The sequence below is a fragment of the Phaethon aethereus genome (assembly GCF_964289735.1).
Source record: "Phaethon aethereus genome assembly, chromosome: 14".
Taxonomy (NCBI): Eukaryota; Metazoa; Chordata; class Aves; order Phaethontiformes; family Phaethontidae; genus Phaethon; species Phaethon aethereus.
Genome location: NC_138590.1, coordinates 19493779 through 19520292, shown reverse-complemented (window position 1 = coordinate 19520292; position 26514 = coordinate 19493779). Strand labels below are relative to the sequence as shown.

The window sequence follows — 26514 nt, the reverse complement described above, 5'->3', positions numbered from 1 at the left end:
AATTTCAGACTAACAGGCCGTTAATGGGGGGATTCTTAAATACGTTCCTTATTGCAAAGGGAGAAAGCAGACAAGAGGCTCTAACCTTGGTCTACTCAGAATCTGGTTTTGGACTAGAAAGCAGCGGCCCCTGCCAGCAGCCCGAAGCTAGTGCACAAGCGTTTGGGCAGGATGCGAGACTTTCAAGTCATAATAGCACAGCAATGAAAAGATCTTTCAGTAAAGGGATTAGCTAGGAGTTAAAGTATTTCAGGTAGAGAAAGTACCAAACTGGACTTGACAGCTTTATTTTTCAGCTGGGATAGAGCAGTATGCTTTATAATGTATGGAATAAACTAGGATGAAAGTGAAGACCCCTGCGTGCTTCACATAGAGCCAAAGTTGGCGGTTTGATCTCTCCTGTGTTCATGAGCTGGATGAACTGTGAGGTCCTAATTTAGCTGTAGCAAATATCAGCAGCTGATGAGTTTCTCCTAAAACCTCCTAAACTTTAGGTAACCATTCTGAAGACTGGAACAATATTTTTTAAAGGCTAAGCCTATGGAAACCTGGGAGAAAAAAACCCAAACAAAACACAACAGTAAAAACATTATCCTGTCTACATCTATTACTGTTACCTGTGCTGCAACGGAGACAGGAGACCCTGAGGAGCATCACAGTCCTGCTATCCCTTTTACTTCACATTTGCACCGTAAAAGTATGAAATAAAGACAATGTATTTTCATCGGTTTTGGTACAGTGTGTTCCAGTCACACTGGAACGCAGAGGTGAAACACCACAGGTGAGATACAGACAGTAGCCTCCTCTCCCCTTCCCTGGTGTGGTGAACCAGCATTAACCCCTTAGCAGTACACGAGCAGTGCTCTGCCAGAGCTGGCAGTCACGCTCGTTTTGTATCAAAGGTCTCTGCAGGAAGCAAAACTCATTAGGCGCAGGGGACAGCTGCATCGGGTCCAGGGATGGTAGAAGGAAATAAATCATGTGTGAGTGAAAGAAATAGGAGATTGAACACCTCTGACTGAGCAGCCAGTATTCAGAGATACATCCACCCTTAATCCCCTAATCTCTGTCACCCTTTCCTATCTACAACATAAGGATCATTTCTGTGTACTTTAAAAAAAAAAAAAAAGCTTTTGTCAATCAATATTTGTGCAGCACTCAGAATGTGACGGTAATGAGTGTCAAAAATCCTCCTCTGACAAAATCAGTAATTCTGCTTACAGACCAAGGCATAAACAATAAGTAAAAGCAAAATGACTGCCAGGGTGCCTGGCTTAGTAACTCAAAAAACACTTAATGAGGGTCACAATTAAACACACTCTTGTGCTGCTTAATGTGCATATTTTCCATGTATTGCTTTAGAAAGCATGGGTTCGGGGATGTTTGGATTCCCGCCTTGTTCATTGGCTCCTGACATCCCCATCTCGGTATGTGCATGAAGAGAACAACGCAGTGAACTCCCTACTGCTAGATTTCCTTACTTGCTAGATCACTTCTTGTCACACTCTCCTGGGAAACTAACTGGCATCCCGGGGGAATGCCCATTACCAAGACGTGACCAATTATTATCCCAACCACTCCACATGCATGGTTTATAAACCCATCATTGTCTTGGACCAGCTCAGACCCACTCCGGTGCTGTATGAACGGTCCCTCGCCACAATCAAGGAAAAAAGCTCCCGATCCTTCTGCAAAACCCAAGGAGCTCCCCTGCATTTCTATAGTGAACTCGGACCCAAGGTGAGAGAAGGAACGTAAAAGACGACAAATGAAGGCATTTAAAGCTCAGTCTGTGCTCTAGAAGCTCCAATAACTTTAAGTATTTTCTTAATAACTTGTGTAGTGCAAGGCAAGAAAGCGCAAGTTGTCTCACCCAGGTACACAAAGTAAGGAGCGATGATGCTGCCCAGCCTGGAAGCTGTGGAAGTAGCTCCAATTGCCATGTTTCGCACTAGCGTTGGGTATAGCTCCACATTGTAGACATAAAGCATTGAAAACGCAGCTGTGATGCCAAATTTTCCAAGCATCACCAGGCCAACAGACAGGACATTAAAATCTGGAGGAGAAAAAAATAAAATCAAGGTAAATAAACAACACACTGTGCTTATTACTTGCATTTCTTCTGCACCCCACAAGATCCTTTCCCTGTTTTTTCCCTAGCAGTGCAAGTTTGGGTTTTTTTGTTGGTTTTTTTCAATTATAAAATGTATTAGCCCCCTCCCTTGGCCCCAAACTTCCCACTGAGCATAATGTAGATGCTCAGGTTATTTTGTACTTCTCAGATTTTAGTCCTCTCCCAGTAAAACAGCATTCTTGAAATGGAACAAAATACTGAATTACACAACAACAAAGCACAAGCTTAAATCCACTCCTTTTACGCAAAAACCTGCAGAGATTTACACACAGTGAAATCTGGAAGACTGGCGGGTTCTTTTAGCCTCTACACACAACTAGATAAATCACAGTACACTTTTGGCTCTCATTTTACAAGCTGGTTCCCCTGGACTATAAAAAGCTCAGTAATTTGACACAATAAATGAGAGCCATGCATGAGTCAGCATATACATACACATATTAAAAAAAAATCACGGCTGCAAGTGGTCAGCATAAACCTGACCTCAAATTTTACATTTGATCACAGTTTCCAGTAATTTTACAGAACTATTAGATAATGATATAAAATATTTCAAGCATTTTATAAACTTAAGTCATGTCTTGCATCTTGTACCTGCAGGAACCAGCTGAATGAAGAGGATAACACCTCCCCCTAAAAACAAGGTGCCAGATAAGGAGTAGCGCCGCGGGAGGGAGCGGAGAAGAAGCCAGGCAATCACATAGGCCGGAACTTCAATAATAGCCGAGAGGAAACAGTTGATGTAGGCATTTCCATGCCAGTTTGGAGTGCTGAGGGACAGGCCAAAGTAACCAACCGATGTGAAAAACCTGAGAAAAGCAATAAAACCAAATTATTCCAGAAACACCCATCTCTGAACGCCTCCAGTGTTGCCTCAGATGTTGTTACAAAAATAGGATGTCGCAACGCATCGCCACAGGCATTGTGGCTTAAAAAAATCTCAGTGGCAACCCCATCTCTCTAATTCTGTCATCCCTTCCAGTGATCATATCCACAGCGGCTTGAAGAGACCTCTGATTTCTCTGTCTTTTCTGTATACACTATACCAAGTAAAAGGCTTTGTGGAAGCTGTTCACAAAGGCTTTTCACTGCAATGGACTCGTTAACGGCACAATGACATAACTCTTGAAAGCTTCCCATGCCAACTCCAGTTGACAGGATCTCCCACCCTCAGCAGTTCCGTTACATCTTATTTAATCTTCACGAGAGAGCTGGATGTTCGGGTTTCAAATCTCAAGAGTGCCTCACTATGGCAGGCCAAGTGTGTTAGCCAGTTCCTTTCTGCTGGGGGAAATATGTACAGAAAAGGGTCCTGGTTTGTCTATATGGTATTATTGGGTCCTCATTCCTCGTGGCTGCCCAGGCAGGGATCAGGATCTCACTGAGATGGGCACTGTACCGAAACAGAATAAAAACGCTGGCCATGGGTCTGGTTCTTTGTTATGTTACTGAGTTGCTGCCTCTGCTTCAAGAAGGACATTTCTCTTCAAATAGACTATAGAGATGGAAGTGTCTTTAAAAAAAAAAAAAGGCAACAGAATTTAAAATACATGAGTTGTTACTTATAGTTTCTTAAATATTTTACATCTGAGTCAAGGCTACTCTCTCCATAGTCTTGTGTATTAATGCGGTGCGGGTGCAAGGACTTTGAGGGCCATGTACCAGCCAAGGACTGCGTGTAGATGGGCTCCACGGCTGAGACTTATTATCTAAACCTGTGGCATGTGCCCTCTAATCAGAAATTGTTCTATTGCCTGGGTACTTTAGGAATACACATTTCCTTACCACAAAAGTAATGACATAATAGTAATAGTTGCAATGTTTCGGGTTCGAAATAGGTCCAGAAGGATAGCCTTCTGCTGCTGCTGAGGCTTCGAATCCTGCATCTGAAGGAAAAAGGAAAACAAAACCAAAAAAATTCCCACACACCTAAGAGCAACACAACCTCTGCATACCCACAGGTTTGGGCAGTTATGAAGTTACAACTCTATCAGGGGATAACTCATAAGCCCGAGGGCCACTTCTGCACCAGGGAGGGCAGTCCTTAGGTAGAGCTTGTCTCTGCACCCAGCTGTATGCTGCAGTAGTTTCCATTTTTTTGTTAAAAAAAAAGGTGGCACTGAGACACTGCACCATGCTGACTAATTAGAGAAGCATCAACTGACAAGAAAGATGCATTAACATTTCCTTAAGGATCTAACAGAGTACTTCCAGGAGTAACCTCATTAACCAAAGGCATTTTTCTGTGCACTGTCCACTCAACTCTCTTCTGTTCAAGCTTCACAAACGGCGTGAAATAAATGCAGAAGATCGCCCAATTTTGCTGCCTGCCTGCCGGCACCCTGCCGGGGAGGGGCACAGAGGCCAGGATGCATCGTGGGAGTATCCACCACCCCAGATCAGAGATGGAGGGTCCAGTTTGAGGCTTGAAACAGGAATCTTCTGGGTGGTGCCCTTCTGCCTGCACGGAGGCCCCTTGCTGGGGGGGAGGCTAGGGCTCATGCCCAGGCTTCCCTCCACACCCAAAGAGCAAACCACCCTGGCCCTCCTTATGGGGCTACCCAGAGATTTCTCTTCCTAGGAAGAGCGGATGGTTTCCAAGGAAAGACTGTCTAGCATTCCAAAGAATGTCTTCCTACTTCAATCGGGGACTTAATGTGCAAACATCATCCTCAGGCTTTTGTGGACAGACACTTTGGCACACAAGATTCCCACGAAGTAAAGGAGAGCTGAGCTACTGCTTGGTCTCAAAAATATGCAGGAGTGATGAAAAGAAAACTCATGTGCTGGAGCCTGAAAAAGTCATGTCCCATATGAAAAACAACTCAAGTCTGGCTGTGAAGTAAGGTTTCTGTAGGATGGGCTTCCCATAGCTGGAACATGCACTTGAATTTACACTACAACATACACTTGGAAAAGAGGTTTTCAGCAGCACAGCCAAAATTCAAGCATGACATTCAAGAGACAGATCCTGCCCACTGGAGGTGTAGCACACAGCATCTCTCTCCTGCAGATACTGCAAAGGAGCACGCGGTGCTTTGCTTTCTGCTCTGTCAGGAGACATCAGGAGGCATAAACTGCAGCTGCCAGTACAACGCAGGGAAGTAAGATCTGACATATAGACATGTGGTTATTGCTGACACAAAGCTGGAAAGGCTGCTGGTTTCTTTGCACAAGAAAAATGTCTGTGTCCCTTCAGCAGGAGCTCTGGAGAGGGCAGAGCCACGAGAGGGGGAGATGAGCACAAGAACAGCCATCCCGCTGTGGCCGTGCTGCTCCCTGGCTTGCTGGGGTGCTAGGTTTGTGCTAGGCTTTTTCTTTTAACCGGTAAATATGAAATATGAGAAAAAAAGAGGCCTGTGGAAGAGCTTATTGTTATTCACTGCCTTCGCTACAGTCATGCTTTTCAAGTGCCCTTGTAGCACTTGGGTGCTTTGGCTAGTTTGTGCAACCTGAAGAGTCTCTCGGGGCTCCACACAGCCCCTGCACACGTGGGTGCTGATTTAGGGTCTCCTGCACAGCGCCCAGAGAAGGGCTGCTGTTAAACTGCAAACCGCTAATACTGCGCCAAGCTGAAATGGGGACAAATGCATCTTCCTCAGGTCTTCTCAGTGCCCAAAGGATGAAGCAATTGGTCACCCTTGCTCTGAAAATCATAACCAACCACTGTTGGAGGAAGAGAATTTTACTGTAAAAAACCAAACAAATAAAACCCCCTCTGGCTTCTCGTGTTGAACTCGCTAACCCAGCACTTACCTCACGCCAACACTCACTGCCAGCCTGTAAGAGCTGCTGGTCCAAACCATTTCTTTGCTGGCATTTCCCAACAAGTCAATAGGCCAAAGGGGGAAACCACCAGCGAGGTTAAGTACCAGGACGTATGAAACATACCTCTGCGGTGTCGAAAAGCACGGCTGGGGCTGGAACACCATTTATTTTTGCAGCCTTTCGGATAATAACTTCTGCCTCTTTATATCTTCCCTGGGAGATCAGCCACCGAGGAGATTCAGGAATGATCCTGCAATAAGTTTCAGAATAAATGACTCAACGTTTTCACGTAAGTAAAAATGTTTTTAATAACACATGTATCTTTTTTTAATGAGTTATGCTATCACCTCACAGATCGCTTGCAGCAGAAGACAGTCAGCACAGAAGCATGTGGGCAATGTAATTCATGGATCTGTCCTATTGGGATCAGTGGGAGAATTCATATATATGGGATGTGTTTATTCTCATGCTTAAGTAGATGCATGCTTAGGCCCTTGTCCTGGGTGGTTGTTTTTTAAGGAATAATTGATGTCAACCAGAAAAAACACAGATGTCACCAGATAGACAGCAAAGATGAGGGTAGCTTAACCAGTGTTGAGCAAAAATATTCTTGGGAAGCTGCACACAATGTGAAAATGCTTCAAATATGCACAGGGTTTAAAGGCTCTGTGTCACAGGAATCTTGTATACAAACCTCACAATTTTACCATAACTCTGAGGCAGGCTCTCCCAGGCAGAGGACAGTGGTAGCATCCCCTTGCAGAGTTGATAACATTTTCTCATCAATTCCAGGCACGTGTTGAGTGAATTAACACCAAACACAGGACAGAAAATCGCACCTTTCCTTAACTAAGTCCTTTGATCTTAACAGATGCCGCCTTCCTCCCTTTAGCCAGCTGCACTTTTTCCTTTCCTTGGAAAAAAGCGGGTCAGACACTCCTTTTCTGATGAACTCCTTAAAGGACTGACCCAAAGCCACGTCAACGGTTTTGAGCATCAGATCTTTTATATAAGATTGTTCAACCACTAACGTGACTTTCTGTGAAGTGAGTGGTCTCCACTGCTCTTCTTTGTGGGCAAGCTGAGGAACGCAAGACTGCAAAGACGATGCTGGGAACCTTCTGGAGAATTTGGAAGAGAAATGAATAAACGAGCAACTATGGCATGTAGCAGTGGGATTTGTAAGTCACGCTGCCCATGGATGCAGTGGGTCCAGATGCCCAAATACCAGTTAATAGCAACCTGCTTTGGCAGAGCTTTGCCAGTGCACCTTGATGCCCATCTACCGCCACATTAGCCTCAGACTGGAAGTGCCATCTGTGGAAATTTTTGGCATGCTTTACAACATATGCTCTTAAAAAGCATGGAAATTCCCACCAAATAAATTTTAGAGCAGGACTCCAAAGCCATGCCATGGGGACAAATTTCATGTGCCTCACAGTGCCTGTTCTATAGCAGACATCTGAAAGGCTTCTACCCAACAACCATCCTCCCCAAAGAGCAGCTGCTTGGTGCACAGGGAAATGCTGCTGTGTTGAAGGAGTTTGAAACATTTCAAATTAAATAAGCAAATTGACCCTGAAACAGAATCAGATTGTCTTTAAAGTCAGATGATAGCAGAGGTGGAGCTGAAAACCATTTTAAAGGTTTGATTTGAAGACTAAAACTAAAAAGAAAAACCCAACAAAAAACTAACCAAAAAACCCAAGCCAAAACCATCAGCAGAGACTTCTGACAAGAGTGAGATCTGCAGGAGGTCTTTTAGACTAGAAGAGCGGGTCTAAATCACTTAACTGTTACAAAGACATTAATCTCTTATTTATAGGTATAACTCTTTCAAGCTAATAGGAAGAATGGAGTTCCCCAGATAAGACTAATATGAAAGGAAGGAATTCTTTTTGTTGTAAATTATCCTTATTTTAACAGTATGAGTAATGCCTTGCCTTTCCCTTCCTATTTTCTAAACACCTATCTCTTCAGAAAACAACAGATGCCCCAGACAGCAACAGAACAAGGACAGCTGCCCTTCTTCAACGCTTCTGTCCAGCTGAGAAGAGCAGGGAGTGTTTCCTAAATTGTTTTTTCAGTCCCTCAGGGCAGAGCAACCACATCCTCCATGTCCACCAGTGCATTAGAGCAGGGGTGGGTGAGTGCAGTGGAAAAATGAAAGAAAACATGGACTCAGTCACCAAGAAGACAGCGTGGGATGGCTCAGAGGAGCAGGGTAAGGAAGAGCTAACCTCTGGTTTAGCCAGAGCTACTATGGGCTGAAGGAGCTCCAAATCAAAGTCTTGCTCCAGCAGCCAAAGCAAAGCCTGGGAGGACACACGGCTCCCGGCACGCAGAGACGGTGGGAGAGGGCTGGCCCGGCGAGCTCGGTCGGCAGCCATCTCTGCTTAACAGCATCCAGTGCAACAACGACGTGCTTAATGATAGCGAGTGCAATAAACTGCCTGCCGCTGCGTGCCGAGTGAACGGGCTCAGCCATTCACTGAGGTTTTAGCACCAACCAGCAGGTGAACTCGCATTTAGAAATGGCTTAAAGAGAAGAAGAGCTGGAATGCATCACCCAGAGGTACTGCAGGGGTAAACTTAGAGGTGGTTAACAGAGTCCAGAGTTAGGAGTCAAATACAGAATTCCCAAACTGCTCTAGAAAGCTGGTGAAAAAGTGGCCGCAAGCACACAGCCAGCACCAGCGAGGCTCTGCAGGTAGTTAACTTGACTTAAAACTGGCAAAAAAACCCCAAACACCACCCCCCCCAACTCCTGCCTCAAGGCAAAGACTCCTCACATGGCAAATAGAAAAAAAAAAAAAAAACAGAGAGGAGAAACAGGACCCCCCGACACCCTATTGTTACCCAGCACCCGGCGCGGGCCAGCATTGGGAGGGGAGGTGGGGAGCGTGGCCTCGTGGTGTGGGGGCACTCACCACCATAGCGGGATGCAGAACAGCCCCGGGACAGTGAGCGCCAGCAGCAGCATCCGCCAGTCTCTGATGAAGTAAGCAAACAGTGGCAGCAACATGTAGCCAATCGCAAAAAATATGCAAACTCCTAATGTAGAGAATAGAATACGAACTGATTTGCCAAGAATTTCTGTGCCTGTTCAAAACAAGGGAGGTTGGATTAGCATTTTAACTCTTTCTACTCAATCATGACTAAATACTTTACTGTATTTACAAAAAAATAAACTAAACAATCTTAGAAACGAGCAGTTTCTCTTATAATGCTTAAGGGGACACTATCAATTACAAGAGATTATCATCATCACAGTGGTATTAATCTGGTGGAAGACTCCTCCAGGTTTTTGTTGTGCATCTCCCCCGGAGCTGCCATGGAAGCACCAGTGAGACCAACACTATTTGGGCTCTTCCAGTGCCCCAGCAGTCGGGCAGAGCCTGATACAAAACTGTTTTCAATGCTAACCATAGTTGTAATGGCAACACCTATGCACTTTCTCTGTTATTACCACCAGTATTTGCTCACAAATCTAACAGAGGTTTCGGAGACCCGCGGTCCAGTGAGTTCTCCTCTACTGCAAAGGCTGGCAAAATAAAAGAGAAACAGCTGACTGTCCTTTTAATGAAGTCTTCTTGTTCACATCTGCCGGGAGTTTACATGAGTTGGGAACAGAAAACAAAGGCTACTGAATGCATAACTTGAATGCTTGTTTAAAGCCCAAATGTTGCTACGTTTGGCGCTGTAGTAATTCCCCGCAGCGGCGAGTCCCATAGACTCCAGCTGCACTGAACGGCTCGTAATGTCCTCTTTTCATGGGAGACACCGAGCAGAGAGGATTTCAGTCATCTATCTCCATTAGCCTCATTTCCAAAATACTGAGCTCCATGAGCATACACTAACTCCAGCCGAACTATTGGGTGAACTGAGAGCTGTGAGGAACTGAAGGAGCTTCCCTCCTCCCTGGTCCTCTTCCCTGCCTGGCAAATCTGCTTCTGTCCTGCCCGGCGGTTTGTGGGATGGCAGAGACGACCTGGGCTGCCGTGCTGCCCCGCAGTGCCGGCACCAGCAATAGCAGCCGTCACCCAGCACAGCACGGACCCACCAAGTACAGAAAAGCTGCTGGGATTATCGGGGACCTTAAGAGGAAAGGAGCAACTACTGTTTGCTTTGATTAATGCATTGTCCGAAACAGATAAGGGCAGGCATGGGGAATGCCCGGCAGGCTTTCCCAACATGCTCAGCTAGGACATGCCCTGCTCCCCCACTTCATCCCTTTGGCATTTAAGGTGCAGTTCATTGCTGAGCTCTCCCAGAGAACAAGTCTGTGGATGGCAGACTGACATGGGTGCTTCAGGATGAAAGGACGTGAATTTACAGTGAGGTGGGAACAATTTTCCATTTATTTTTTAGAACAGAAGGCTGGAATGTTGGACGAGCACATCACAAGCTGTGGGACGCGACCAGGGAAGAAGACCATCTTCTAATAATGCTACTGCTCCTGTAGCCAGGCAGCAGTCAATGAAAGCATCCTACAACCACTGCGTCATGTGCAGCCTAGTGCCAACCTAGAATCTAGTAATAAAAATTGAGACTGTTGTAAGCCTTCAAGTGCACCCAGTGTCTTTTCCAATAAAATACCTAGCCACTGCTTAACAAAATCTATGGACACCCTCAGGTCCACCTCAGTTCTTGTTGAGATCTCAGCCCCAGGTCTACAGACCTCTCCTCTCCATCAGGAGCACCACAAGGGCCATAACCCCCCCAGTTTGATCTGGACTCAATGAAAAACCAAACAACACTGAGCAAACAGGAGGGTCTCGGGAAGTCTGCAGAGTGTATTTGGGTTATACATGGTAAAACCCTCAACATTTAATATTACAGAGAAAATGGAAAAAACACTCAAGAATAGAAAACACAATCCTGTTTGCTAGCTACATGAATACAGAAGCTGAACAACAGCTTTGGAGGGCAACTATTCTCATGAAGATGGGCAGCAATAGCGCGAAGGGCAGGAAGAGCCCAGGTGGCTGAGAATGCTGGAACAGGGTCTGAGCTATGCACAGGGAGGCAACACAGGTTTGGATGCTGAAAGCTGGAAGGACAGGAGAAACCTGTGCTCAAGTGGTTACTTGAAAAAAAACCCACCACACCCCACTTGGGGACGGAGGGTACCAGGGCTGCAGAACAGCCAGCGTCAACATGGACTTTTTACGTCCCGGTGTCACTGCTCCCCTCCCAGGTGCAGATCACAGCCCTGATCGCCGTCGGATGAAACAGGGGCAGCGTCTCCAGCACACCCCACAATCAGGACGGGCTTTCTTAAGGAGTTACTTTTCTTTTTGTGGGTGTATTCTCCTATCCAGCACCTCTGTCGTGTGCGGCTTCCTGGAAGCTCCTGGGTTTGCCTTGCCACGGGCAGAGGTTGGGGCACACGTTGGGCCACACTGACCACGCAGCTACGCAGTGCCAGGTGGGAAGCACCATCCTCCAGAAGTCCCTCCCTCCTTACCAACAACACAGATTAGGAAGCTAATGCCTAATTCAGTTTAGATTAATCCTGCCCTTAGTGACAAACTCAAGGCTGCCAGGGAAAGGCCAGCATGGCGAGTGCCCGAGGCACCTGCCTCTCTGCTCCCAGAGAGTCGTTGCTGCTGCAACAACTCTACAGAAAACAGGATGGCCGAAGAGACAATGCGAGGGATAAAGTGCCCTCAAGCTGCAGCTGTGCAATTAAACAAACCTAACATTACTTCAGGAGACCTCTCTGGTCAGTGGGGTGCTCTGGGTCCCCCCAGCAGCTTTGCCTCTGCCGAGTGCCCAGGCAGCATCCTGATCCGCATCCAGCACTGCCCCGCGTTCCCAGGGGAGCTGCGGAGCTCAGCTCCTGCCTGATCAGAATCCGCGCCCCCGTTACAGGGACTCAGGCTCCACAAACCCCATGTGCTTCCAAGAGGATTTTCAGCCAAGCCAGCGCTCCTGACCTGGCGCCGTACCTCCCAGTCCTCCCATGGCAGGCATTCGCTCTGGCTCCCTCAGCTCCGCACAGGAGTTAACTACCAGGACGGAGGGAGCAGTGGCAATGGCAGTGGCAGTGGCAATGGCAATGGCAAGGGATCTCCCCGCTGACGGCATGACCTACTTACCCTCCCTCCGCCCTCGCAGCAGTGACTCACGGCTGCCCAGGGACACGGTGCCGTGTCCCCTCCACAGCACTGATTTCATGTCATGCTCTTCTGCTCTATTTTTTCCCCTTGTTAAAGCCTCACAGGGGTAGGAAAGAACAGCATTAACTACTAGTACGTGGTTTTAATTTAGACTGGCTCACACAAATTGTAATTTTGACACCGTTGGTTTAAAAGCTGACATAAACGTAGATGTACAGGCTTTAAAGACAGCTCTTGCAAATCCCAGCTCTCCCCGGCCCGAGGCCTGCATCAGTTATCCCAGTAATTCACCCGTGCAGTTGCCTCTCCCCTGTGACTAGCAAGAGACTCGGGGGGGGTCCCCCCTTCCCTGCAGGGTCCCCAGGCAGTGACTGCAGCCCCACAGCCTCCCCACAGACACTGGCTCTTTCTTCCTATGCTCTCTGTAGAAAACAAAACAAACCTTGGCCTCTAAAATTAGGGACTTTATGGCTAATGGGGCTCTGACACCCACCCGGCTCCTCCGCTCCCGTCCCGCCACGCTGTGCCTGGAAATGCTGGTTTACTCCAAGGCTTTGCAGCCCTGCACCCAGGTATGCACCGATCCCTCTGCAAAGGGGCGGTGAGGCAGGGAGGAACCCGAATGCCTTCTCTATCTCAGACCTGCTGCTTCTGATAACAAACCCTGAACTCTGCCTTGAACTTCTTCTCCAAAGAGGAGGGAAATGAATGTTTATTTAGAGGTTTCCTGCTCTCATCTTTTTCTCTAAACCTGTAGAAAGTGTAGGCTTGAAGTATCCAAGAGAAAAAAAAAAATCATACTGGTCTGAATTAGGAATTGTACCAGTGAGGATTTACCGCTGTCTAATTAAGTGATGCCGATTCAGAGGAAAAAACCCAAAACAAACAGATTAAATGCTTGCTTAACATACTAATGCAGACATGTTCATACCCAATATGAAGGCCACCACGTAGTTAGAGATCTGTCCCATCCCCACTATGAGAAAGAGCACTGTGAACATCTCCCAGCTGGTAGAGAAGATCTGCAGGAAGCTGAAGCCAGTCTGCACAGCCATCGTCAAAAAAAGGATGTTCTTCCTGCCAAACCTTTTGCAAAAGATAAAGGGGATTATTATTGAAACAGCATTTATTTATTTATGGAGCACAGCTATATAAGAGAGCACGAGGGAGCATAAATATCCAACCTCAAGAGATGCAGCTTAGAACAACCTGAAGTTCCATTCATTTTAAAGAATTTTCACAAGCACTAAAAAAAAAAAAGTAAAATTCCAAGACCCAGGAAATAAACCAAGAAGAAAAATTAAGAGCAGAAACTTCAGGGAGACACTAGACAGGGACTGAAGAGACTAGACAACAGTTTGTAAGTGAGAGACACCTGGAGACTGCAAGCCACACAGCCTTGTTAGGAAAAATTATGGTGTTTAGGCTACTGGCATCTATACATTGCAATGCCATTACACTCTGAATCTGTTAAATAGATTTATCAACTGGTTTCAGTCATACATATTGCACCCTTTCTCTCACCCACTTGTTTGCATTAGAAGTACGTAGCATTTTCTTAGGGAAAGGTAAGAGCAAGCTTATGTACGGGTTTGCACGCCCGCGTGCTGGCCCAGGGCACGCTGCCCTCCGCAGGGATGCGGCACGGGCCACACTGCTGGCTGCCTGCAGCAACCCTTGACTTAGGAAGGGTTTCTGCAGCAGCACAGAAATGGCTCAGATACAGGCTCAGAACATATCCCTTTACTGACAAACCATTAAAAAAAATAAATTCAACAAATAGCTAACACTAGGTGACCGGGCTGTTGGGTGGGCTGACCGGCCACGCTGCAGCCAGGGCACACACACTTTCTCAGATGCTCCCAGTGGGCACATGGCACCAGTGGGATTTAGTGATTATCTCATCTCCCTTTCAAACGGTAACACCGACTGACTTCTGCACCGGGGGCAGGAGTCGGGAGATTAAATTTGGATCACAAGGAATTTAATGCTGGAGGCTTTAGGATTAAGACTCTCAACGAGTTTTGAAACCCCTCTGCTAAACCCCCAGAGGGACGCTGCTGCTCTTACGAATTCCTCATTAACAGGCAGCAGCCAAAGCAGTACTGGAGACCCCACCGTAATGATATGAAGAAAAAAGGCTCAGGGTTGTACAAAGAGGGAAGCAGAGACTTGCAGAAGGAACATATATTCTGCATTCAACACTTGTGAGGCCAAAACTTCAATACTGCTGAGATAATTATCAAATGCCTGTAATGATTTTTTGATATTTTACTCGTACTTAGTTAGATGGTATGACATGATCACTATCCATTTACAGGTTATCTTTTTTTCTTCCTCTTGGTTATGCTTAATTTCCAGCAAACCATCTCTTCTATGCAGAGCTTCCTTTCAAAGGATAAGTTCTATCCTGCAGCTCTAAGAATGGACTGTCAGTTAATGTGTGACAAAGAACATCTTTTAAATCACTAAAAAGGCCGGATAAAGAAAGAAGTTTGGTTGTGAAGTGAAAACCACCACATCAAAGCAGTTACATAGGCTACTTGCAGAGATCAGCTCTTGGTCTCCTAAAGCGCCCACGAGGCAGTAATCCTATGCCTGGGGTCGATCAAGGTTGGGATTTTTGAAGAAGCCAGGCCAGTTACTTCATTTTGATCAAAACTCAGAAAACCAGATATTTAACTCCGTTACACCTCTTAGGAACAAACGCACCAGCCGTGGCACCAGGTCTGCCCTGCTCTGCCCATGGGCAGACCGGGAGCCGCGGCGTTACCTGTCCGAGAGCTGCCCCGAGATGAAGGAGCCGATGAGGACCCCCACAAAGAAGAGGGAGGTGGTCAGTGGGGTTTTCCAGTCGTTCTCGCACACCAGGTTCCACTGCAAGAGAAGAGTCGGTGCTCAGACGCAGCTGCAACTCCACGTTGAGCCTCATCCAGGCACACAGGCTACTGGCTGGAGACACACGCACTTCCATGTAATTTAATTTAGTTTCCTCACACCCGCATTTCCACCTATTGCTGCCACCAGCACGTTCCCAGCGAAGGTCACTGCCAAAACACCCTGCTCAAAGCACAAAAAAAGGGGAAAGGAATTGCATCCCCAGGCAAGGCTCACCAGGCCAAAACACCGGCAGCCGTCTGACGGGACCCCATCACTTCTGAAGTGGGTGGGCGGCCAGCAATGCCAAACCCGATGGGCAGCAATGCGTGCAGCCCGGGGGATGTGCTGGCCCCATTCCCAGCACAATCTCCCCGTCGCGTGCCTGTTTGGTCCCCCCGCACCCAGGACCTGGCTCTCCATGGCCCGAGATCCTCCCCACCAGAAAAGCAGAGCGATGGAGAAGGGTGAGGGACTGCCCCATCCCCGGCAAGGGACAGCTTCCAGTTTACCTGACCTCTGCCGGCTCAAACACCGCTGCATTTCTGTAACTTCTGGGGTTGACAAAACATATGCAAGAAGACGGACAGAATGAAATCTCTTTTCCTGTGCTGATGTGTTTCCAAATTCCTTTCCATCCCCACAACCTGCAGGGCTGACTCACTGCCCATCACTCAGCTTCGCCACCGGACCCGGCTGGGGCTGGAGGCTTAGGACAGGAGCCAGCGTGGAAACTTCCACCTAAAGCCGCTCGTAACCCCAGACAAGGTTTAAAAAAATAAAAACAGCATCATGAGTCTCCATCCACTGAAGTTACAGCCGAGCATGTTTCTGCTGCGGCTTGCTCCCGTCCCGCTGACTAATCCCCCGGTTAAGGCATGCCTGCCAGGAGCACTTATGACTTCAAACTTGTCAGTCTCAAATTAGATAAATCTACCACAAAGGTAAGCTAATTAGATCACAGATCAAAGTATAGCATAATTTTAATAATTAGCCATGCTCTCAGAGAGTGGGGACATGGCCTGCACCAGTGCTCACCCTGTGCTCGGGGAACGGAGGGGCCGAGCCGCCTTGGCAAGCAGTGGCCGAGCCCAGGCAAAGGCTGGGGCGATGGAGCAGAAGCCTCCCCTCTGGGCTCCTCAGGCTCCTCAGCTCAGCTGCCGGCAACAAGAAGGAGCAACTCTTGCTTTACAAAGAAACCCAGGTGCCATCAGACGGCACTGCCAGTCCTGCAAAACCAAACCAAGCAAACGACGGGTCGGCGGCTGGGCTGCACTTCTGCTGCAGAAGAACAAGCAGAAGTAAACCCCAAAGCAAGGAGGGACACGATATGATTCAATGCAGTTTGCTCTGGACTATGATTTAGGAGAGAGACGCAAGCAATGCCTATTTTCAGGCAGAATGAAGGTACACTGACAGTGGTGGGGAGCCAGGAACCTCTGCCCCTCTGCCCAGCTTGCAAAGTAACACCAGCTACATGACAAAAAGAAATGAAATTTCAAGTTTAAAAATGCACCCCACGCCTCCTCCTGAGAAACACACAGAGTCTTTAACACGGGAAGGAGATGTGAGGACTGAAACGTGCCTCCAATACTTAAATCTGATTAATAACAAAAAGAAACCTACGGCAGCCGTTTCTGTAAGGTATTTTCTTGTCCCTGCTGGGAAGGGAGAGGTGGTGAGGCGTGGGCTGGCCTGGGCGTGCACCCACATTTATCTTTGCTGCGTTGGATAAGGTGGATGTGAGCATGCAGGTCGGTATGGCTCCGATACGTTCAAGGATGTTAATCATGAAAAATATATGCAGGGATCTGTTTCACATGTCAAAGAAAACCGAGATTTCTGTAAAGAAGCTTGGTGGAAATCAAGCTCCATATTTAAAATTAAGCAAAATTCAGCTGCAGGAAACACAGCATTAAAAGTAAGCATTTCTTTACGTAGTGCAAGCAGGGAAGAAGCAAAAGCGGCAGCTTTTGCAAGCTGTGGGAGCTGAGGCAGCTCCGCGCCAGCTGGGCTCACCTCACCCCCACACTACGGAGGTGTTTTGCCACGTCCTGCTGCATCTCCCTTTCCCCACTCTGGGAAAGCTGGGGACCAACGAGGTGGCAGAATTTGCAGCCGATAGAGACTATTATTAATTTTCTGGGCGCTGAGCACCCCGCTCTGGGGCCGCCAGTGCAGCGCCTGCTCCCGGACCTTCAGAAGGGTTCAGTCGCTCGAGGTTGAGGGTCAGCGTTTTTAAAATGCCTCCACCATGCCAAAGGCACTTTGGCTGCAAAATAAACCCAGGTAAATAATAACTTGCCCATGAGTTGCTTCCTGTGTTTCCTTGGTGCCAAATGCCTCTTACCCAGCTGTTCACTCTGCCTTTTCCCATGACATACTGCACAAACAGCAAAAAAATCACTATACAGGGTCGAGTCTTTAAAATTTGTGGGATGTGGTAAACAACATGCAGCAGCCAGCTGGCCAGAGAGGGGTTGCTGTCTGCAGGACCTCACTGTATTTGACCAGAAAACACACAAACACAATGAAATCCATCCAACTTCAAGTATACCTGAAGCTGTTGAATGAAAAAACCATGACACCTATTTTAGATCCACACACAGCACATGAGACCTGGGCAATGATCTATACAGTCCTACTCTATAGGCACACCTACCTTGTCTTCTCCCAAAACGTCAGCCTCCCCTCGCCACAGTCACGCGCTCTGATGGAGGCTCATGCCCTCGTACTGCACGGTGAGCAAGCACACGTCGACGTGGTAAGCTTTCACTCGTACGTGAATGTATAAGGCTTTAAGGTATTCATTGCATGCTGACTCCTTGCAAGCAGTACTTGGGGTAAAGTTAAATTTAACTTATTGACCTCTTCCTCAGAGGCTGCATCCATCACAGCCGGCGCTGAGCAGAGGAGCAACAGCCCAGCCATAGCTAAACTACCTACAGTTACAACTTCCAAACTGTCTGTACTGGAATAATTATTCATTAACCTAAAATAAGTAATTCTGTAATGTCTCTGGCTAAGCATACTGGAGAGCAAAGTTCATGTAAGCTTCCAAGTAAATGCTTTGAACACTAGGAATAAAAGCTGCTCAAGAAGAACACTATTAAATCACTTTATTACCATCAAACCCCTTCAACCCTTTCCCACAAGCCCCCAGCTACTGGAAGAGCCAATTCTGTCAGGTGCTGCTGGCGGGAATGCTACGGATGGACAAGGTTTCTGAAAAACTGAAACTACCAGAGAAGGTGTCCTGGCTGCCTGAAGCGACCCTGCCACCTGCGTTCTCAATCAGAAATCACTAATTAACCATCCTGACTATCAGCCCGTTCACATCAGAGAAGAAAACACTAGCGGAGCCTCCTGTTTATGGAGGTTTACAGCCTTGGCTGTAAACCAGGGAAAATCTGCCTAAGAGCATATCTGAAGACAAACAGCTCAAGAGGTATTAAAAAACCTTCATGGGTTGCCCCAACTGCAGCCCCAGGGTGAGCTACACACCCCATGCTGCACCCTGGGCGCCAAGTTCAGCAACGAGACCGGCTCCGCTCGGTGCACAAGTGACGAGCAGAGACACCTCCATGCCGAAGTGCAGGACGGGCTACCAGAGCTGGGTAGGGCTGCTCACCATTGCTGGAAAAAGCCGTAAGGGAACAGAAAAATCCTTCAGATCCTTCAAACCACAGCAATTCGTATCCAGCTTCTCACCTCTGCCAGTCCCAAAAGCTCCTGGTTTCTGCCTTCACCGAGAAGCCAGCGCCAGGGCTGGGACAGGGGGGCTGAGCAGGGTAGGGCAGGTGAGAGGCGAGCGGCCCCAGCAAAGCCTTCGGCACTCGCTCTGCCCCTCGCAGGGGTCTCGCGATGGCGCCTGGGGTACGCGCCGTGCCGCCCAGCGAGTGTGTCCCCTGGGAGCGGTGCTGGAAGACAACCTAGCTCAAGGGAATTAACTGGATGCCAACACCTTGCTCCAGAGGGCAAAACTGGTGCTTGTGCTTGAACCTCTAATTACAGTCAGATCTCCACACCGTTAACTGGAATTAAAGCAGAAGTAGGTTAAGTTCCAGACAAAATAAACCCCAATGTAACAAAAGTACATATGTTAACATTTAAATGAATTTCGAAGCACAGATGGTAGAAAGCAGGATGGGGTGGCGAGAGAAAAGCAGCCCCTCTTTGGGGCCAGGACCTGCTAGATCAGCTCAAGCCCTCTTGTGCAAACGCAGGTGGCACGGACCCACTGCAGCAGCTCCCTGGTTAGGTGGAAAACAGGATTTTATGTTGGGACAACTCAAGGAGCTGCAGCAGATGAGGAGCTGCTCTGGAGGCAGGGAGAGGCGCTGGGCCAAGGGGCTCCTGCAGGAGCCTGCCAAGGGGCCCGGCTGAGCCCCTCGAAGCGAAAGGAAACCCTGCGGCCTCCTCGTCTCGGCCGCGGGATCACACCTAACCCCACACTGACCCCACATTTCCACTTGCTCACCATCACCCTTACAGACTCATTCTTATCTCCTTGGCCTGATGAGCTCCTTTTTCACCTGCACTCTGGACACATTCATTGTTACTCCATCATCTCCATTTTATGACCAAGCAGATGACTGAGTTTGGGATCCTCTGTTCCCAGGGTTTAGCATGTCCCCACAGATCAAGTAATACTGGTGCTAAGCTGGCATCTCCCAGCCTGTTCCTTTGAAGCAGCAATAATAACAAGACTTGATGCAACTGCACAAATCACATAAAACCTCCACCACTTAATCCTGTACCATCAAGTTTTGCTCAACTGAGTTCTTGAGCTGTAGAGGTTTTTTCACTGAGCTTTCCTGAAGGCATGTCCTGGCTTGTCCTTCCTAATACAGAGAAAAATGTTGGGTACAAAAATAATCATCTCAAGTTTAACTGAACTGGTTCTTTTCAGGGTTTCATCAGTGCTGGTTTTCCTTGTTATAAAACCAAATTCTGTATTTTTTCCAAATGTCCATGACAAGTTTGAAACAAAACAAGTATCCTTCTTTTCCATCTGTCTTACAGATGGGAACCTGGCACTTGGTTTCCATCTCTGAATGTGCTATTGCCTCTCTGGTGTTCCTCAGGCCCCATGGCAAACCCCACTGCTGCGTTCCATCCCAATCTGGCATGGAAGCCTCTTGTTTGGCACCTGCCAACACAAGCTGTTTGCTGCTCATTAAGAAGGAACAGCATTTCTCCTCCTTTTGCTTATTTACTGTCTCCCTCAGAGCAACTGCTAGCCCCAAACCACAGATGACGGGTTCACAGCTGCCCTGGGACAATCCATCCTCCCTCTGGCAGGGAGCGCGGGGGCACTGCCTGTGCCAGCGGTGGCTACCAGGCATCCGCGCCAGCCCACGGGTTACAGCCGGGCACGGCTGCGTGCAGCACGTGGGCTGCAGCCAGGCTGCTGCTACCGTTCACCCACAGCCAGGAGTGGGACAAGCTTCCCAAGCACCCCTTGCCTTGATCTGGTTTTGAGGGATCCCCAGCGACTGAACACGACTGCCAGCACAAATGGCAAGAGACACGCACACACGGGCATCACGCACGCCAACAGCTTTGCTCTGGGCACGGGAGAGGCGGCTGGCATCTCCTGCCCGCGTCCTGCCGTCCCCTAGCCTGGAGCCGTTCCCCACTCGCCTCAGCGCAGCTAAACCCATGTCTGCACACCCCTGGCACAGGCCCTGACCGCGTCCCCGTGTCCCTCGGGCACAGGCCCTGACCGCGTCCCCGGGGCACAGGCCCTGACCGCGTCCCCACGTCCCTCGGGCACAGGCCCTGACCGCGTCCCCGCATCCCCGGGGCACAGGCCCTGACCGCATTTCCGTGCCCCTGCGGTGCAGGCCCTGACCGCGTCCCCACGTCCCTCGGGCACAGGCCCTGACCGCGTCCCCGCGGCACAGGCCCTGACCGCGTCCCCGCATCCCCGGGGCACAGGCCCTGACCGCATTTCCATGCCCCTGGGGCGCAGGCCCTGACCGCGTCCCCGCGTCACCGGGGCACAGGCCCTGACCGCATTTCCGTGCCCCTGGGGCGCAGGCCCTGACCGCGTCCCCACGTCACCGGGGCACAGGCCCTGACCGCATTTCCATGCCCCTGGGGCGCAGGCCCTGACCGCGTCCCCGCGTCACCGGGGCACAGGCCCTGACCGCGTCCCCGGGGCACAGGCCCTGACTGTGTCCCTGTGTCCCTGGGGCACAGGCCCACAGCCATGTGCCTCCCGGTCAGGACCTTTCCCGGCTGTGCCCCCATGCAACATTCTGTGGTGGCAGATGTTGCTGCTGAGTCATGGGGACTCGAGACAAGGGCCACGCACCCGCCTCCTGCCATACCATGCACCCTGAGCCATCGGTGTGTGAGCGGGGCATCCCTCGGCTGCCTGGGGCACACTGCTCAACTAAACGACAGCGGAGCCTGCCAGCTGCCGAACCCAAACACTGGCTGGCATGAGGATGAGCCCGTTATCCCTCGAACCCCCTCACACAACACAGAAGAGCAGCAGCAACCCTGCAGCTTTAGGGGAATCGTGTTGTCCTTCTCTATCAGAGCTCCATGCTCCCCGCCAGCGTGGGCAGAGACAGACAGCGTGTCCCTGCTGTAGCACCGCGGCACAGCCAGAGAACCCAAACAAGTGCTTACATGACCCGTCACCATCGACGTTCACACATGACACCCCATATAAATGATGCCATCGTACAGCCTTAAAACCTGAGCCAACACCTTGGCCGCAGCCTGGGGGCCAGGCTGGCATGGGAGCGACCACGGCACCTGCCTCGCACCAGCTCGCTTAGCCCAGCGCCAGCGGCCACCAATGCCATCGGCATGGCTGGCAGCGCTGGCACAGGGTGCTGGGGCCAGCAAGGGCCCACCGCTGCGCTAGACCCAGCCAGGCTGTTTGGGCGTTCACCGGGGAGTGTCAATGTCCCCGTCTAAAGTGAGACTGGGGACAACTGACTCCATCAGGTGGGAAGTTTACCGGGGCGGGCAGCGTGCCGGCAGAAGGACACTTTTGGGCTGCTATTTTCAGCCTTTGCCACCCCCTCCACGGAAAAAACCCTCTCCAAACAAAACAAGCCGAAGTTTCAATGACAAACACAGCCGAGGCGATGAGGGCGGGCGGCTACGCCCGGGGCCGTTCACCCCGCGTACCCCTCCCTCTCCCTGCAGCACCGCGTCCCTCCGGACCCGCTGGGTGCTGCTCCCTGCTCACCCCCCGCCCAGGGCAGAAGGCCCCCCCAAAGCCCCGGCACAGCCCGTCCGGGCACAGCCTCTCCCCGGGGTCGCGGGGAGCTCCGCGGCCGCGCACCTCGGTGACGATGGTGGAGAGGTAGACATCGCGGCTGTACTCCCAGCCGTCCAGGCACGGCTCCTGCTCCAGCGACCCCAGCTCCACGTCGGAGCCGGGCCGCAGCCCCAGCGCCGAGAAGTTGGCGAGCGCGGCCAGGCGGTAGCGGCGGCAGCGGCTCGGCGCCGCCCGCCCGTCCCGCAGCTCCAGCGGGATGCTGGCGTTGCGCCACTCGCCGCTCAGGTTGGCCCCGCGGGGCACGGTGCACCGGTGCTCGGGGGTGCCGGCCAGGAAGACGGCCGACATCCCGTTGAAGCCGTTGGGGACGATGCTGGCGCTAAGGAGGAAGAAGACGAGCCGCTGGAAGCGGCCCCACTCGCCCAGGAAGGCGGTGGCCGCATCGTAGTCGCGCATGGCGCGGCGCGGCTCCTCCGCGCCTCTCCGCGCTCCGCGGATGACCCGCGCGGCGGCTCCGCCCCGCCCCGGCCCGGCCCCCCGCGGAGGCGGTGCGTCCCGCCGGGCGCCCGTGGCCCCGCTGCGGGGGGGCCGGGGGGAGGGGGGCTGTTGCCGGCGGGGGGGCTGCTGCCGGCGCCGGGCCTTGCCGCAGCCTCCCCCGGCGCCGGAGGGCACCTCGGCCCCCGCCTTTGCCCCGCAGCCGGCTGCGGAGCTGCCCGCGGAGGCCGTGCTCCCGTTTTGCACCGAGGGTATTTCCCAGCTGTACCCGAGGTGGCTGCCGGCGGCGGGCCGGGGCCGCGGCCCTCCGGCGGGGCGGGCAGGGCTGCGCCGGTACCGCAGCTCGGCATCCCGGAGCTGCTGCTGCTGCTGCTGCAAGATGGACGAATACCACGGCAGCGGGCGCGCTGCGGTAGCCGGGCTGGCACGGGGAAAAATAAGCGTCAGACACGGCGTTAGAAATCAAATGTGCTCACAGCCCCTGAAAATCTGTCACGACTTGTGGCCCGATATTTTCTCCCAGCAGTGTTTACACAGCAGACAAGGTCAGCAGCGTCTGCTCTGAAGGAGTCCGCAGCAGCTCTGGCCTCAGGAGAGGAGCTTTTTTTATTCCCGTTCCCTGTCTGTTAACTATTATGGCTTTACACGTGACTCTTGGCTTTGCCTGGAGCTGGTAAAGCCATTTCAGAAACCTGAGCAATGCTGTCATCTTCTGAAATGACTCCAAGGGCACTCAGAAACATGGTGGGGTTTAAGACGCAGCGCGCTCGACCTGTTGAATGGTTGCGGCTCCCCGCAGGTGTGCGCAGGGTGCCTGCCCGGGAACGGGATGGGGACGGGACGCTCTGACCCTGCGGAGCTGAGGATGCCTGTGCCGGTGGGCGAGGGCAGGCCGGGGAAGCATCTCTCCGGCAGAGGTAATTGGGGGTTATGTGGGGAGGTGGGGGCACAGACCGGAGCCATCGCAGCAGCAGCAGGAGGAGAGGCAGATGGCAGCAATTATCCGGGCCGGGCAGAGATCCGCCGCTGCTCGGGCTAAGGGATGGAGAGTTGATGCGGTGCAGTAAATGGGGGAGGTTTAGATACCTCCTGCTTGGAGAGAGGCTGGGGGTGGCATCTCGATGCCAGGCCTGGCCACCACACAGCCAAAGCTGTCCCCAGTGATAAGAGTGGAGCGGGAGCAGAGGCAGGGGCCGATTCGGGCAGATAAGGGGTTTGCAGGCAGCAGCCGCTGGCCTGCCCTGCCCTGCCCTGCCCTGCCTTGGGGCTGTGCAAGAACCACAGCAAAGACAGGCAACGCATGCCTGCTCCCATGAGGAAATAAGGAATTGGGAGTGTATTGTCTTAAGCATTAATGTTAATGCAATCTTAATAATTATTCAGTCAACAGTAACTCTTTACAGAGCTCGTAAATAACTGTGGTTAGACTGCAAATTTAGCGTATCAAAAGTAAGCGGTTAGACGTGTATGACATGCTCAGGTTTATCCTCAATGTATTATAAATTTCATGTGTTCAACATGAAAACACCATGGGGTTTTCTCTTATATTGTGAATTACATAAAATAGTAGTTATAGAAATACCTTGTGTTCTAGCCAGCTCTGCCACAGCACCACTAGCTGCTGCATGCAATCCTTGCAGCCCAGAATGATGGCCACCCTCCTGCCAGCCTTTGCTGGGTGCTCCCCAGGTTGCAAACCCCACTTGCGATCCAACATCAGGGGTGCTTCAACCCAGGCATGGAAATTACGAAGACCGCACGGAATTCGTGGCCAGTAAATGGCCTGGGCAGCCACGGAGCAAATTCACTGTAGCGGCAGGACCAGTCCTAGTTCTCCCAAATGACCCCTCTGAAAAGCGGTCAGTGCATTTCACTGCAGCCTTCTAAAACGCGCCGTCAGCTATGAGATGAAGAGCAGCGTGTGGGAAACGAGGTCGGAGAGATTCCTGTAAAGTGAAATCAGATGCTGAGGAGCCAGCAGAGCAAAGGAGTACCTCAGTCACCTGGGGAGAAGGAGAGAATCTTTGAATAGCTGAGAAACCACCTCTTGTGCAAACAGATTTTGTTCTTGTGCAAACAGATTTTCTAACACGGCCTAAACCAGTCAGGCAGGGGCTGGGGGAGGGAGCGGCACCGACAGGCTGCTGTGGTGCTGCAAGCCGCGCCACGGCCGTGGAGCTGCCCGGCTCCTGCTCGTGAGCGGTCCCATCACCCTCAGCCTGTGCGAGTCTGCCGCCCGGCACGGCACTCACCCGAGCTCCTGGTCTGCCCCGGGTTCGGGTGGTTATCGCCCGCAGAGGCTCCGCTCTTTCTATTCTGCTTGGACAAGGTCCCTCTCAAGGGATCCTCTGCCTTGGTGGGACTATTGTGTCACCCTCTCAGCAGCTGTCTTGAGAGCTGGGAATTAAGAAAACAGGAGATAATTTAGAGTTTTGTAATTCCATGGTGTTTGCGTAGCACTCGGATCCTGTGGAAGCTTGCTTATTGATGGGGCAAAGCAAAATCCATTTCGTAAGTGGGTCAGCCGAGCCTGCAGAGTGGCCTCCGAGGGGCTCCGTGCCCGGGTGCTGGAGCACGTGTGCCGCCCGGCTAGAGCGTGGTATGGCCGGGCTCTGCCCAAAGCCCTGGACTTACACTCCTGCCTGCCTGCTGGCCACCCTGCAGTGGCTGGAGCCAGTGACCGTGCCCATCAGGGCCACGTCCCACTGGACCGATGGCATCTGGGAAAAAACTATCTTTGGCATCTCTTGAAAAGGCTCTTGAGTGATTTCAGCCTTGCTGCTCCCTCAGCAGCACAGTGCATTTACCACGGAGCGGTGCTGAGGGTTGCCCGGTGCAAGGCTCACTTGAAACCATATTAATTCACGGGGCTTGGAGCTTTTAGGGGCAGTTGTGGCCATCGCTTCCCAGTTCCTGGCAGTGGTGTGTGAGCAGAGCTGGGCAGGCAAGCACTCAGCGTGATTCTTTTTCAGGCAGTCACATTTGTGGTAGGAATCCCGTAGAAGAAATGGAGCCACGGGTGCCTGCCTGTAGCACACGTGTGAGGATTTGGGATGAAACCCGCAAATCGCAGCGGAGTCAGCTTTCCCGAGACCATCCACCACTCACCAAGGACTTCAGGAATTTTACCTGGTGCAATGTCACTCCAGTCAGGTAAGACACAGCACCTCGGCACCGGCACACGCTTCCACCACAGCTCTGCAGCAGGAGCAGATGCACTGAGGCTGAGAAGAGCAGCACCCATGCCGTGGGGCAGCACCACCCCGTCCTGCTTCCCTGGCCCCTCTGCCTTGGGGTCAGGGCACAGCCATGCGGGTCAGGGCACGCAGGGCTGCATCAGAGCAAGGAAAGGCAAGGGAACTTGCCAGAGAAGGCACGGGATGTCTGACAGCACGCAAGAGCCCAGGCGACGGGCTCAGACCCATCACAGCGGCTTAAAACCACCTCTCCCGGAGCAGCCCTTGCCAGAGGTTTCTCAGAAGCGCTGCCCTCCGGGTGGGTTTGGCTGTTCCCACCCGGGAACCACCCCACAGTGCCGGGAGTCCTCACAGCGCAGGTTCTTCGCCCATCCTGCCTGAAACTGCGGGATATTTCAGTTTCCATCACTAGATGGTGCAGGAGATGGGCACAGCGCCCGCGGGGCTGGGTTGGGCTCAGGCTGCCCCCGTGTCCCGGCACCCCCTGGGCCCGATCGGCCCCTCTACACCCCACATACCCCCTACACATCCTGTATAGCCCCACACACCTCAGGCTCCCCGATTTATTACTATCATCTACCCTATGCATCCCATACATTCCTCCGCACATCGCGCACCCGATGCGCTCCTTTGCACCCCGCGCACCCCCTGCATCCCCGGACCCGCTGC

General features: G+C 51.3%; 1 protein-coding gene across 1 annotated transcript in view; it reads right to left on the bottom strand.

Moving 5' to 3' along the window:
• Positions 1-22609, bottom strand: part of SLC22A4 (solute carrier family 22 member 4) — a gene marked incomplete at both ends in the record, with an annotated part of 24622 nt that extends 2013 nt beyond the window's left edge. Inside the window, 8 exons of the mRNA XM_082005963.1 lie at positions 1874-2056; positions 2729-2943; positions 3920-4014; positions 6026-6152; positions 8833-9004; positions 12959-13113; positions 14801-14904; positions 22217-22609. Of these exons, the coding sequence (XP_081862089.1) occupies positions 1874-2056; positions 2729-2943; positions 3920-4014; positions 6026-6152; positions 8833-9004; positions 12959-13113; positions 14801-14904; positions 22217-22609 (1444 nt within the window). The remainder of the gene's footprint in view (positions 1-1873; positions 2057-2728; positions 2944-3919; positions 4015-6025; positions 6153-8832; positions 9005-12958; positions 13114-14800; positions 14905-22216) is intronic.
• Positions 22610-26514: the final 3905 nt, after the last annotated feature.